Genomic DNA, 15152 nt, shown 5'->3' with positions numbered 1-15152 from the left:
CTGCCATCTTAGCCTCTGTTTGATCTGCGGTTCCCTTGACGCTACACATGTGGTCAGTTACAACACCAGCTATTTGATGGGTTGACAGGTTGAAAGCACACTGTGACCTTTGTCAATCATGGCATGCTTTGATTGCACTTGTTTTGGGAAACCTGTTAAATCTATGGGTTTAGTTTTAGTTATAATAAAAAGTCATAAAATATCATCATTTTAATGATGCATAGTGGTTGATATAGGTTTCTGTAATATGCACATTATTATTTTATTTCCTGAACAACCCCACATGCAATAGCACTTTTTATTATGCAGACATATATCTTGTTCATTTTTGCAGAGTGATCTTTGGTCCTGTGGTATTACAGCTATTGAGATGGCAGAAGGGGCTCCCCGTAAGTGCTCTTCATTTTCAGTTTTTTAAATCTAGTTTGCCCTAGTTTTACAATAAACTGCAAATATTACATATAATATGTATTCCTTTTCAGCTCTTTGTGACATGCATCCTATGAGAGCACTGTTCCTTATTCCCAGAAATCCACCTCCTCGGCTAAAATCAAAGAAATGGTGAGTTTTTTTGGTCATTAATATGTTCTGTCTACTGCTAATAAAATATGTTTGTTTTCATTATAAAATGTAATGTTACAGATAATGTATAGAATTTTTTTTTTTTTTTTTACTGTAGCTTTTGGCTAGAAACCCAATGCGTACCATATAGTATCCACAGTTTAATTTGTGTATTTAAAATTGTGGTAGTAATTCAAGGTTGGATTTCCCCATAACCACTACCAGGGGGGTACTAAGTTGGCAGAGTCTGCACACTTTTACAGACCTCTGGTTGTCATTTCCTGCTGACACTTATGGGTCCATTAGCAATGTCACTTTGGTTTCTCTTGCTGATCCATTTTAGCTAAGGTTGGTGGTGAAAACCACAGAGCAAACAGCAACAGGGGGCGTGCTATTTGACATAGACATGTTGTATAGGATCGGCATCTAGAGCGCTGCACGAGGATTAAGACTTCACTTACCACCTGCTGGTCAGGTAAGTAGATAACTTATTCTTTTTCAGGAGATCGTTGATGGATTTTGAAGCTAGCAGGTGCACTTTGAAGTACTTGGAACTACTTGATTTCAGAATAACATAACCCTGATTTATGTTGTAAAAGGAAAAAAAAAACTTTGTTTTGGGGAAAACGCCTACTGAAATATGGAGTTTGCCACTGCTAAATACTTTATTAAACTGCTAATTGCATGTCACGATTCAGTACCATTGACTTTAAACAACTATGCAGAAAAGGTGTTACAACGCAAAGCCAGAGACCAGAAACTAGCAATAGGTTGGCAAACCATTAGTTTTGGCATGCTATGATACAGGCTTCAATAGTACACTTGACTTCCAATGACAGAGCATGTTGGACACAAACAGCAATTTATTCCTTATCTTTTGTTTGGGAAATTTATATATTCACTAGCCCCCAACATCAACTGAGAAAAATTGTAAAATGTGTTTTTTTTTTTTTTTTTTTTTTTTTTTTTAACCAATGTTTTTTTTTCTTTCATAGTTCAAACCATCAGAGTTTGAATTTTATTTTGGTTTGTCCTTTCACTTTTACAGGTCAAAGAAGTTTTTTAGTTTTATTGAAAGCTGTCTGGTTAAAAATTACGTGCAACGCCCTCCAACAGAACAGCTGTTAAAACATCCATTTATAAGAGACCAGCCTAATGAGCGACAAGTCCGTATCCAGCTGAAAGACCACATAGATAGGACCAGGAAGAAGAGAGGGGAGAAAGGTGGGTGGCTTACTTTCCCTTTAAAACTTTTAATTACTAATAACAGTGCTTGCTTTCTCGACTGATAAGATGAATGATGTGTGCTTAAAGTGGTTCTAAACGCAAAATATTTTTTTACCTTAACACATTAAGGTAAAGAACTCCCCACTACCTAATCTACCCACCCCTATTCCTAAACTTTTACCTGACCAAGTCACTGATCCAGCACTGTCCTGGCTGCAGCACCGCTTCTCTCATATCATGGTTTCACAGGAAACGCTGAAAGCACTGGGAGCCATAGGCCATCAGTCAAACTCCTCTGAGGAGGGAGCGGTGGTGTTGCTTATTGGCGCTGTGTGCGCCTGTGGATGCTCACAACCCAGCTTAGAAGCATGCTCACATGGGTGCTCCCTTAGCACCTGGCTTGCTGAAGGGGCACTTGGAGGAAGGAGGAGTGGACATGTCCAGCTGGGAACTGAAAAAGGAGGTAAGGGACTGCTCTGTACAATATCATTGCACAGATCAGGTAAATAGAACATACTTTTTTTTTTTATTAAATTAAAATAAAAACGAACCTTTTACTATAACTCTATCACCCCCAATAATATATGAAGAGAACTTATAGGATAAGTTCACCTTTTAACAAAAAATAATCCATGCACGTTTTTTTGCAGGTAAAAATATGTGCATTTCTAATTTTTTGTTTCTTGAGCCTCTAAAGCATGGCACCAGCGATCAGGAGCTCGCTGGTGCCATGCTTAAGAGCGCCATGGTAGGTCACTGAGAACTACAAGCCGACAGCCACAAAGGCTGTCGCAACTTGTGGTGAGTGACGTTGGCGCAACCCCCGCCAGGTGGGTTTTTTTTTTTTTTTTTAAAATGGTGTCTGCTAGATGGGGAGAGAAGATCCTCCGCTAGCTGTTATAACGAGGAGTGGGGTCTGGTCCGTTCTCAACATGTTACACCCTCAATTATGGGTGTAATAAGTTACAAAAGGTGAACTTACCCTTTCAAATGGAGTCTGGGGACAAGCCTGGGATAGTTTGCTTTAAAGAAGGAAAAAAAGCATTTAAGCACCTGTACGTCTAGCGTGTATTTTTATAGTTGCATAACTTGTTATGTTTACCAGAAATTGCATTCAAAAATTGTCCAGATTTAAGATTTCATAAGAGATTCATAACCCCAAAAAACCAAGGAGTATACATAGTATGTTGTAAATCGCAAAGTTATTTTGATATGACTATATAATAAATCATATAAATGTTTTTTAGTTGTTTAAGTATGTGGTTTCTGTGCAATAAATATGCAATGTACAATTAATTGTCAAAAGGCTTCTTGGTTTGACTTCAGCTGATGCATATTTTACTTTGGTCTGTAAGACAGGTATTTGTGTGTTGAGGGTGTTTCTGACCACATAAACATATGAAAATTGTATTTACTTTTTCCCAATTGTGAATACAACATCATATAGAAGAGCTATGCATATATACAATTATTATGAAAATAAGCAGCACTATTTAGTGCAGATTGATTATCTTGACATTCGTTCAGATGTTTTTGATCTAAATCATTCTAGCCTAAATAAAGAAATAGAATATTGTCAAACTATTCCCCATATATTTCAGGCTTACCTTTGATCCTTTACTGAATACTGATATCTGATTTATACCTGCAAGTTATACACAGGTATATTGGCTTCTTTAAAGCCGGATGGGATCTATTTATCTTCAGGTAGAAGAGTGTATATAATATTTGTAGACCTCCAGGGTCATCTACTTCAGCAATTGAAGATAAAGCTGTAAGCTTAGTAGGAAACTGTAGTCACAGAAAATTGGGATAATCTATAAATGCAAATGTTATGATTGTTGTACACGTTACTGAATTATTTGATGAATAACCAAATGCATTTGACCCTAGGCAATGTGGGCAAAATAATTAGCAACAGGTGACCCAAAATAGTTTTTGACTAATAAAGTTAAAGTTTTTCTGAAAGTTTTCTGCTCACTTTTCTGTCTCATTTAGATGAAACAGAGTATGAATACAGTGGAAGTGAAGAGGAGGAAGAGGAAGTGCCTGAGCAGGAAGGAGAGCCAAGGTATGTCTGTGTTGATGCACATCATGATACTTGTGCTGTAGGAAAAAAAAATGCTGTCTTCACCCATTCATCTTAGGATGCCCTGTTATCATTCATCTTTGGGTATTTAGAGAAAACCTTGTCTATAATGACAACAAACCCATGCTCTGCTTATTTAGGACCATGCAACGGGTTTGCTTGAATCCCTCCCCTCTTTAGTCCTAGAAGCGTGTACTCACCAGTCCTTCATTCCCTCAGTGCCAAAACAAATACCTTGTACTGCCTGGTGAGAAGAAGCGTGTAGCTCACCCACATGACATAGCTGAGCCAGTCAGTCCTTAGCACTTGTCAGCTACGTTTCCAGAGACTTGTAGTTTGCACGAGTTGGAAAAATAGTAACTTTATCAATATTCTACAATTTTCAGGCATGCTGATTGAAATGCCTAATATGCTGTGTGCGAACCAGTCACAAGATTTTGTTAAAAAATCTTCATATCTAAAGAACCACAGTACTGAAAATATTTGGCTAAAAAATATTTTTTTCTGTACTATTGAAGACTTTACTTTTTGTACTGTTATCATCCAGTTGGCATACCTACTGTGTATCTGAGATTTACTTTTTTTGCAAGATCTTTGCCTCCCTGTATTGTTACATTGTATTGATCCTTTTTCATAGGTAAATCTATTACTGAAGTTATGATTAGCATGCAATGTAGTGAGTGGCTTACACATTATCATTATGCAGCCAGTCCTTTTGAATTATCTGACTATATACATATTAATGTTTCTCTCTCAGCTCAATTGTTAATGTGCCTGGGGAATCCACCCTTAGACGTGATTTTCTGAGACTACAGCAGGAGAACAAGGAGCGTTCTGAAGCCTTACGAAGGCAGCAGCTGCTGCAGGAGCAACAACTAAGAGAGCAGGAGGAGTACAAGAGGCAAACTACTGGCAGAGAGACAGAAACGTATAGAGCAGCAAAAAGAGCAAAGAAGGCGCCTTGAAGAGGTACAGTATCAGTCCCACTGAAAAAAAACCTCCGTGAAGGTGACTTTGGCAAAATTTATTTTTATGAAAAAGTTTATCCTTGTTGGAGAGGCACCAAGTACAACAGGTCAGGAGAGAAATATTGATGCAGTCTTTGATTGCCTTTATTTAAAAATAGTTGCTTGGATATGTCAGTCTTCTGAATTACTGGTGAAAAGAAAGCACTCGGCAAATGAGTCAGAGAAAAGTCAGAATTCCTTCTCTTCATTTTGGGTCAGTGGCTCAAAAAACAAGCCAAAGTATTAGCCTAGCAGCCAGGTAATGAGTGTTTTTAGGAGAGGTCCACAAGAGCAGCTCACTTATTTTTTTCTTGTGTATTTGCGGAGGCTGTGTAATAAGCAGCTGTTTTCTCTATGGTCACCCATAACATTGGAGTATTATCATTATTTCAGTTATCCGTAAAGTGTATCTAACCCCTCTCCCTTTCTATCCTAGGGTGACAACGCTAAGAACACTCATCTATGAAGGAGCAGCATTGTCACCCTAGGACAGGAAGTGTGTTAAATCTGCAGAATGCCTACCCATCTACTGATTTCAATACCTTATAAAGTGTTCAGAGGAAACCTCTTTTAGGTTAAACATGGCTGATAACCCTGCCTGAGATAATGTCATAGAGCACAAAGGGCAGCACTGAATTTCTGTCAAGATGAACAGTATATTTATTTTTGTATTTATTGAACAAGTAAAAATCACCTTCAGGTACTGGGCACTGACAAAACTTAAGATGCCCCCTGGGATCATACCTTATATTCCTACCCCACTCTGTGAGGCTGCCGTTTTTGTTCTAGTGCTTCACAAAGAAACTCTTGCCTCCGCTTAACTAGTTTTGTTTTCTGATATTTTATCTTCCAATTCTTTACGCAAACACTCACTGTCTTCTAATGCCAGCATAGAAACCGTGAATCCAGACTGGCACAGCCTCAATAAAACTTTGAGAGCAGTACTTGGACTCATACTATGGGGACAGTAATGTTGCTTCGAACACTGGATCCTGCGTGGGCACTCACCTTGGCACTTGATGCAATACATTGAGTTAACCACAGGGTGCTATACAGGTCCAGGTCATTTGTCTGTCACATTGGAACCTGGTCCCTGAAAACCCCCATATGTCATCCATGATGGATAAAGTCTGGACTTTAATTTCAGTCCCTGACTGTTACTGTGTAACATGGGGCTATGTTTGGAATGTATTTACTTTCCAGTGCAAACTGTTCAAAAGCAACACTACCACTCAGCACTTAGTCTCAGGGGGATGAACAGGTGTTTCACCACTCCACTGGTTGTACTATTTAACGCCACTTCCATTTAGAGCCCTTTTAAGTTAATCAGGTTGCTTCTCCCCGCCTATTCACCATGAGGATTTGTTACAGGATGATGGTGTACACCTGAGCTACCGTTTACTCCTTAGGGACACACTTACCCTACATACTACACCCTATTCTGTGAGACGAACAGATGAATAAGCTCACTTAGTTATTGCAGAACCCAGAAGAAAGGGAGCCAATGCAATCTTTCACTCTGCGGAAGGCCAACACAAGGCTCAACTTCAGTGATTGTGTCCTTTGCACTGGCGCAAGAACCAGTTTTAACTCAGGCCTTGGCATTTGATTCTAGTTGTATTTCAGGCACACAGCAAGAAGTCTGTTAGATGTAGAGAATTCAACCTTAGTCACATTTTCTCCAATACATTACGGCCTTAATACAGCCATGTTCGTACAGGACTCAAAATGCCATGTCATATCCCCTTAACTGGATTTGCATCCTGATATTCCAGTCCTAGAGGACACAGAAGGAAATGAAAAGGATATTTAGGAAATATTAGAGAAGGCCACTGAAGATTCTATTCCCCCACATTGGCTTTATATTGATGAGGGAGCTTCACCCAACATGCTTCCTAATGTTGAAAAGTTCATTGCCTCTGTCTGCAAAAGCCTTGGCATTGTATAAGCAAACCCTTCTGTCTTACCCTGCCCCTTTGAGTACAAAGAGACCTACAAAGCCCTGGAAAACAATCCCTGTTCATGAGCAGATAGAATGTGTACAGTCTACAATGACTGGGTCACTCCTGAAAGGACTTTTACTCCTCCCAAAACCTAGCTTTATCCAGTGGATAAGGAGCTCATAAAAAAGGCGGGCTATTCCTGTAGTTGATCTTGCTATTGAAGATGTTCCTTCTTTTCAAAGATTCTGCAGATAGAATGTTTGAGACACTCCTACACGCTCTAATAAATCCCTGCACCCAGCTCTGGCTGCAATTTCAGTATGTCAAGCTGCTGCTAACTGGACTAAGATAATGGACAACCAATATGACCCTATAGTTCAGTTTCACGTTGATACACAGCAATTACAATAATTGCCTTCTGCTGTACTTTTCTGTGTGGATGCCCTAGAACAGTGGTGGGCAACCTTTTTTTTCAACTGAGCCAAATCTCGCCAAAACCATGATTGAAATTTATTTTGAGAGCCACATTTTTAAAACTGAAAATACATCTCCCATATAGTAATTCATCCCCCATAGTAATTCATCCCCCATATAGTAATTCATCCCCCATAGTGTAATTCATCCCCCATAGTGTAATTCATCCCCCATAGTGTAATTCATCCCCCATAGTGTAATTCATCCCCCATAGTGTAATTCATCCCCCATAGTAATTCATCCCCCATAGTAATTCATCCCCCATAGTAATTCATCCCCCATAGTAATTCATCCCCCATAGTAATTCATCCCCCATATAGTAATTCATCCCCCATATAGTAATTCATCCTCCATATAGTAATTCATCCCCCATAGTAATTCATCCCCCATATAGTAATTCATCCCCCATAGCAATTCATCCCCCGTATAGTATTTCATCCCTCGTATAGTATTTCATCCCCCGTATAGTATTTCATCCCCCGTATAGTATTTCATCCCCCATATAGTATTTCATCCCTCATATAGTATTTCATCCCCCATATAGTAATTCATCCCTCATATAGTATTTCATCCCTCATATAGTAATTCATCCCTCATATAGTATTTCATCCCCCCATATAGTAATTCATCCCTATATAGTATTTCATCCCCCCATATAGTAATTCATCCCTCATATAGTATTTCATCCCCCCATATAGTATTTCATCCCCCCATATAGTATTTCATCCCCCCATATAGTATTTCATCCCTCATATAGTAATTCATCCCTCATATAGTAATTCATCCCTCATATAGTATTTCATCCCTCATATAGTATTTCATCCCCCATATAGTATTTCATCCCCCCATATAGTATTTCATCCCCTCATATAGTATTTCATCCCTCATATAGTATTTCATCCCCCCATATAGTATTTCATCCCTCATACAGTAATTCATCCCTCATATAGTAATTCATCCCCCATATAGTATTTCATCCCTCATATAGTATTTCATCCCCCATATAGTATTTCATCCCTCATATAGTAATTCATCCCCCCATATAGTATTTCATCCCCCCATATAGTATTTCATCCCCCCATATAGTATTTCATCCCTCATATAGTAATTCATCCCTGATATAGTAATTCATCCCTCATATAGTATTTCATCCCTCATATAGTATTTCATCCCCCCATATAGTATTTCATCCCCCCATATAGTATTTCATCCCTCATATAGTATTTCATCCCCCACAGTACTATTCCCCCCCCCCCCCCTTCTAGTAAGCCAAGTCCCCCGTGTCAATTCACTTACCTTTTGCGTTCCTCTCGCTGTCTTCCCGCGCCGTTCGGGTCTTCAGGGCGGACTGTGAGAGGAGCCTAGCTCCCCTCCCCTCACGTTCGGCACGCTGCCCCGCCTACACACATCCTGACAGCCACATCCGCAGGCCGGATTAAAAGGTCCGCGCGGACTTTTGGGGCTGCCAACCGAGAGGAGGCAGGGGAGCGGCCGACCGAGAGGAGGGAGGGGAGCAGGCGCCCGGCACACAGAAGAGCCGCATTAGACTGGGTAAAGAGCCGCATGTGGCTCGCGAGAGTCGCGGCTTGCCGACCACTGCCCTAGAACATATAAGACAAGCTTCCATGATGGCTCTCATTTCCATTCACATGTACAGAATTGGTGAGGCACTTGACCAATTTATCAAAGAGCTCACAGATGGTAAGGTCTTGCATCCACAGTTGGGGAGGTTTTTTTTTTTTTTTTGTTCATTTTTTTTCTTCTACAGCGGAAGGTTCCAAAACAACCTTTCTCTTCAAATCACAGAGCACCTGTCCTCTCTACCCAGGTTTTAGCTTCAAAACCTAAGTTCAGCCCTTCCTTTCAGCGCAAGGCCTGGTTCACCAAGGCTACCATTCCCGAAGCCCTTTTCACAGTGAAGGGGCTCCCTCACTCCTAAGAGTGGAGAGATGAGTGTTACAGTTTTGTCAAAATATTATACTCCTGCACTAGGATGAATAAACAAATACACAAAAAGCAGCTGTAAACAAAGTGCTCATACACACTTAATCATAATGTCAAGAAATACTTAAAGTGTTATTTGCAATAATAGTGCAGTCAATAAATAAAATATATGAACATATAGTGTGTCCACAACATCATATCTGTTCTGCGCCACCATGTGGCTGCCATAAAGTGTTCATGCAATCAATTTAAATCTAAAGTGCTTCTGTCCAATCTAAAAAATGCAACAGTGTGCTCTTGTGATAAATTTCCTGTAATCCTCCCCAACCAACACAGAGAATTCACCAGATAGATATGACCATCCACTACTGGTAAGTCATAATGCCAAAAAAAGCTGCTACATAGACATACCTAGTCATCTAGCAAATGACCCCTGGCATTTCCCTAACAAACCAGATCTGCTTTAACATCATGGCAGTTGAAACCCAAATGTTAAAGGATCTTGGGGGATCCACTTTTTTAACCTATCAGAGATATCCCCTTAGAGGTTCTTTCATGCAAAGTAGCCTTCTTGGTCACTATCAGGTTTGTGTGAAATTGCTGACCTTTCTGTAAAGAGCTTTTCCTCCTTCTGCACAATGATAAGGTTGTCTGTTGCCCAAGGCCATTTTTCTTAAGTGGTCTCAGCATTCCACCTCAGTTGGGACATTGTCCTCCCATTCTTATGCCCTGCTCTTAAGCAACCCAAAAAATTAGACCAGTATACTACAAGACCATGTTGAATCAGCTTGAACTTTTTAACGTGACAGTAGCTGCAAATATTACTAATCCCTTTCTGTTGATGCAAGCTCGATCACTGTTTTGTGGGTGATGATGGAGTGGCCTCCAGAATAAGACAGCTAAACATATATGTAGCAGCTGGGCAACAAGGCCCACCCACCTTACTATCACATATATGCGTAATGCTGTCATAAAAGGGTTAGGAAGTTTAAGGTTCATGTGAGTGTGCCCAACTGTCCTTGACAGGTCTGCAAGAGGAAAACAGACCCCAGATTGAACAGAAGGATGGTGTGAATGTAGACAGCCAATGAAAACTTTCTAAGAGCTGCAAGCTAAATTCTCTAAGGTCAAGGTCCATCAGTGTTTGATCACAGCATCTGTTGCTTTTTAATCAACAGTGCGTTCACTAGAAGATGACCCAGGAACACTCCACTGTTGAAAGAAAAACACTCACAAAGCCATATGGCAATTTGCTAAAATGTATGTTTAGAAGCCAGAATGCATCTGGAAGAAAGTCCTTTCGATAGTTGAACCAAAACTGGAGATTTTTGGCAAGTCACATAAACTTCGTTCAGATGAATGAAGCTTTCAAAGGAAAGAATACGTTACCTACTGTGGAACATGGAAGAGGCTTGGTTATGTTTTAGGCCTTGTTCAAGCATGCACAGGTATTCAATGCATCTGTGTGCAGGCAGTCCATTCATGTCATCTGGGATGAAGTGGCTGCTCCCTATTGCACAGTCGCATGGGAACGTTTTTCCTAAATGCTGACACTGTATTTGATACCTATTTACTTTTGCTCAGGCAGCAGTCACTTGTACGCCGCCAAGCGTTGCTTGCTCAGCACCTCCTTCATTCATAAAAATCCTTTGCAATCTTTTCAGTGATGGCGGAGGGGAGATTGTGACATTCATCTGCACCTCCTCAAAGCAGAGCTCCATGCATTTTTTGAAAAGAATGCAAGGCTTTTTTATGAATGCAGGAGGTAGTGAGTGATTTTCAGCACCAACAGGAGGCTGCTGTCTGAGTAAAAGTAAGTTGTAACAAATGTTGCAGCAGCCAGAGATGGGGTATGCATCCTTAGAACTAACGTATTCTTAATGTGCAGGTATCCAAAGCCATTTTTGGCTGTACATCGTATGTCGGCTTTAATAAATCCCCCCCCCCCCCCCCAAATTAAAAAACACTATTTTCTGTGCCTTTTTAATTATTTAAATTTTTAAATATACTTTTAAATAAAGAATCGTAAGCAATTTATTTCAGAGAAAATTGTGTTTTCTTTTTTCAAAGGAGGATATCAACAGTTTTGTCCAGAAGTGTCAAATGGTTTATCTCAACCTTAACTGCCACTCTTGCTGGACTGCTTGACAATTGGTAATAAAACCGTTACAGGGAAAACTCAGAAAAACAGACTGGCGTATTAGTGCTGTTAACTGCATCCTATGTGTATATTTTGATTTTGCTTCATAGTTTCACTTTAATCTTTCCCAGCAAGACTGTATTGGTCCACTCTAAACAGTGAAAAACTAGTATTCTAAACTAGTTAATTCCATGTGGCTGTAATTTTTTTCTTTTACCTTTCCAACAGCAACAAAGGAGAGAGCGAGAGGCAAGGAGGCAACAAGAAAGAGAGCAACGGAGGAGAGAGCAGGAAGAAAAGAAGAGAATGGAGGAGATAGAAAGAAGACGTAAAGAAGAAGAAGAACGTAGAAGAGCTGAGGAAGAGAAAAGACGTGTAGAAAGAGAACAGGTTAGTTTTTGAAAAAAAGTTAACCAATGTGTATAACTTGTAATAATTAATTTTGGTGTGGGTGGTTTATTGTGTGGTGCTTCACACCCTGTATGTAGGTTTTATTTACCAGGGTTCCTCTAATTACTGAAAGCTACTCTTGTGACAATGTTCATGTATTAGAACAAGTGTGGTCTGTGTAGCCTAGAAGAGTGCCTGTGGACTATGGACTCTGATAGCCGTTTTTTTGAAAATTTAAGTGTCCTGATTAGATACTGAGAGTTGTAGGGGATGTGTTCCCAAGGCCAAGGAGAGCAATTTTACATAGATGCCACATGGGTAGGTGGTGCATGCAGCTTAGAAAGACATTGCACTGAATTTGAACAGAACTAAGATTACAGGAGGCTGAGATTTCAGCAGTGGCACATACAGTAGTTTAGCATGTTTTCATGTATCTGTGTGCTAAATGTCATTCAGTTAATGCAATGTCCAGAAGACCCCTGCATGCAATAAAGTCATTGAATCTTGTGCTGATGCCATTCCATGTATGCACAAGCATACATTACATGATGATGTAAGCCAGTTATTGCTTTACTTTCACAGAATTCTATTTAGTGTGGTCATTCTGCACTGTATGGTATAATTTTGTAGTAAAGGTATAAATCTGTCTTGAATGTTTTGCATGCAAGTATGCAGGTTCAGCTTTGTTTTAGGGTACATGATTCTAGACTTTTATAGTTCTACTTTTGAGAGTCACTGACCTGGAGCAAGCATGCAGCTAGTAATGGTAGTCCAAAAGTCATATCGGGCTACCGTACTCATGCACCTCTAAAAATGCCAGCAACTTCCATATTTCTTTGCTCTTATTCAGTGTTAGTACTATACGCTACTTTACAGTGTCAGTGCAAATATTCAGTGCATTCATAACGTATTTAGACCCCCATCACTTCTTTTTTGTCATGTTGCAGCCTGAAAGTACAGTTGTTTAAATTAATTTTTTCCCCTGATTAATCTAAACTCCGTACCCCATAATGTCAAAGTGAAAATAGAATTTTAGAAATGTTTTGCAAATGTATGAAAAAGAAAAAAACTGAAATATCACAAAGCCCATATCGGTGGAGGGCTCAAGTGATGGTGGCATAAGTATTCAGACCCTTAGCAAGAACACGTGAAATTTAGCTTAGGTGCCTCCTGCTTCTCTTGACCGTTGCTGAGATGTTTCTACACCTAGATTGGAGTCCACCTGTGGTAAATTAAATTGATTGGACATGATTTGGAACGGCATACACCTCTCTATAAAAGGCCTCACAGCTGACAATGCATACTGTATCAGAGCAAAAGCCATGAGGTCAAAGGGACTGCCTGTAGAGCCAGGAGACTGGATTATTGCAAGCCACAGATGTAGGGAAGGCTACACAATAATTTCTGCTGCACTGAAGGTTTCCTAGAGCAGGGGTGGGCAACTGTGGCCCTCCAGCTGTTGTAGAACTACAAGTCCCATGAGGCATTGCAAAACTGACAATTAAAAGCATGACTCCCAAAGGCAGAGGCATGATGGGACTTGTAGTTCACCAACAGCTGGAGGGCTACAGTTGCCCACCCCTGCCCTAGAGCACAGTGGCCTTCATAATTCTAAAATGGAAGAAGTTTGGCACAACCAGGATTCTTCCAAGAGCTGGTTGCTCTGCCACACTGAGCAACCATAGGAGAAGGGCCTTAGTAAGAGAGGTGACCAAGAATCTGATGGGTCACTCTGACTGCGCTCCTGAGATCCTGTGGTGGAGATGGGACAAAGTTCCAGAAGGACCACCATCACTTCAGCCCCCCACCGATATAGGCTTTGTGATATTTCAGTTTTTCATTTTTCATACATTGGCAGACATTTCTAAAATTCTGTTTTCACTTTATTATGGGGTACTGAGTGTAAATTAATTAGAAAAAAAAATAATTTAAACAACTATAGTATCAGGTTGCAACATAAAATTGAAAGGGGTCTGAATACTTTATGAATGCACTGTAATTACTGCTTTTGCAGATTTGCACTCTTATTTTAAAATACATTGGACAGGTTATTGGCAGGCTTAGCAGGATATGTGATCATATCTGTTATCACTATTTAATTTCAAGATTTAGTCATATTTCCTGTTTAGTGTCTTTCATCCTTACACCCATGGGATTGTCCTAGCCTATTCACACGTCATTTTGGCAGTGAAAATGCTTTTACCACCTGGATTGCCTCATTCAAGAAGTGGCAAAATGACACTTGTAGACAGCTCAAGTGTTAAGAGCTGCCTAGAATTAAGACATGTAAACCTAGTATATTAACTTGAAGATACTCCTTTTGGTAATTAATGCCTGACAATTGTGAGGTATTTTTACTGAATGAGGAAATTTAGACCTTGCCATAAATCACTTCAGTTTTCTTAAATTTACGCAGATCTTTGGTGTATAGTAGTCCAATATGCAATTCTTTAGGAATACAGAGTTTGTTTAAGAAAATTGAAAATTGATTGTGTAACGCAATCAATGTAGGTTGTAGCCAATGATATGTGACATATATTTATATAAAACACAACCTCTTTTCATGCCATCTTTAGGTTGTGTATGAAATAAAAATATGAATGTGCCACCTTTATAAAAAAAAACCTACAGCAAATAAAGTTTATACGAAACTGGCGTTCTTGACCATAGTTAACCGGTTTCATCTTTTATTTACTAGGACAAAAGGGGAAATCTTACTTGCCTGTATCGGCAAGTGCTCCATTTTCATAGAGAACTTTTTCTCCAGTCTAGTAAATTACCCCTCGAGTACATTTAACAAGGTTTTCCACTTAAAGTTAAAAATCCTTTGCCTCTTGATGGCTAGTGGCGATACCACTTGTTGGGAAGTCAGTGCTTTTAGAACGTCTTTGCTAAAAATGCTAACCTATTTGAAACCCTGTTTAAAGTTGAAGTTGCCATGTTTTACTTTAACATTAGAACCCTTAAAATAAACGTATGGGATGTTTATTGCCAAATCATACTTAGGTGGTTGCAGCATCAGTCCCCTGCCGACTCTAAGGGTGAGAATTTGGCGATCACATGACCGCTGGTCACTGAGTTTTCACCGCCGCTCTGAGGAGAGAGCTGTGACTGTCAGTCTCTCACTGGAGCACAGAATTGTGGAAGAGGAGGCAACGGCTGGCTCAGGCTCTCAGCAGATCGCTGGGAGGCTGAGCCAGGTGCCACTCCAGACTTTGGGGTGTAGCCCGACTTTAAAGTCGGGCTATTTCCCCAGCATAGACTGGCTGATTGACATAATCTGAAAATGGGTCACAGGAGTGCAGAAAGAACCCACAGGAGAAGTACATCCAAAAGAGCTTTGGCTGTACTTTATTATTATTATTATACAGGATTTA

General features: G+C 39.9%; 1 protein-coding gene across 1 annotated transcript in view; it reads left to right on the top strand.

The window, feature by feature from the left end:
* The window catches only part of MAP4K4 (mitogen-activated protein kinase kinase kinase kinase 4), a 219026-nt gene that overhangs the window by 153376 nt on the left and 50498 nt on the right, over positions 1–15152 (top strand). Inside the window, 7 exon segments of the mRNA XM_089681252.1 lie at positions 335–389; positions 483–561; positions 1610–1785; positions 3787–3859; positions 4635–4782; positions 4784–4846; positions 11614–11775. Coding sequence (XP_089537378.1) covers positions 335–389; positions 483–561; positions 1610–1785; positions 3787–3859; positions 4635–4782; positions 4784–4846; positions 11614–11775 — 756 coding nt within the window.

This window comes from Staurois parvus, unplaced genomic scaffold, assembly GCF_062004578.1.
Source record: "Staurois parvus isolate SC_StPar_1 unplaced genomic scaffold, SC_StPar_1.0 ptg000262l, whole genome shotgun sequence".
Classification (NCBI taxonomy): domain Eukaryota; kingdom Metazoa; phylum Chordata; class Amphibia; order Anura; family Ranidae; genus Staurois; species Staurois parvus.
This window is presented reverse-complemented; position numbering and strand designations above follow the sequence as displayed.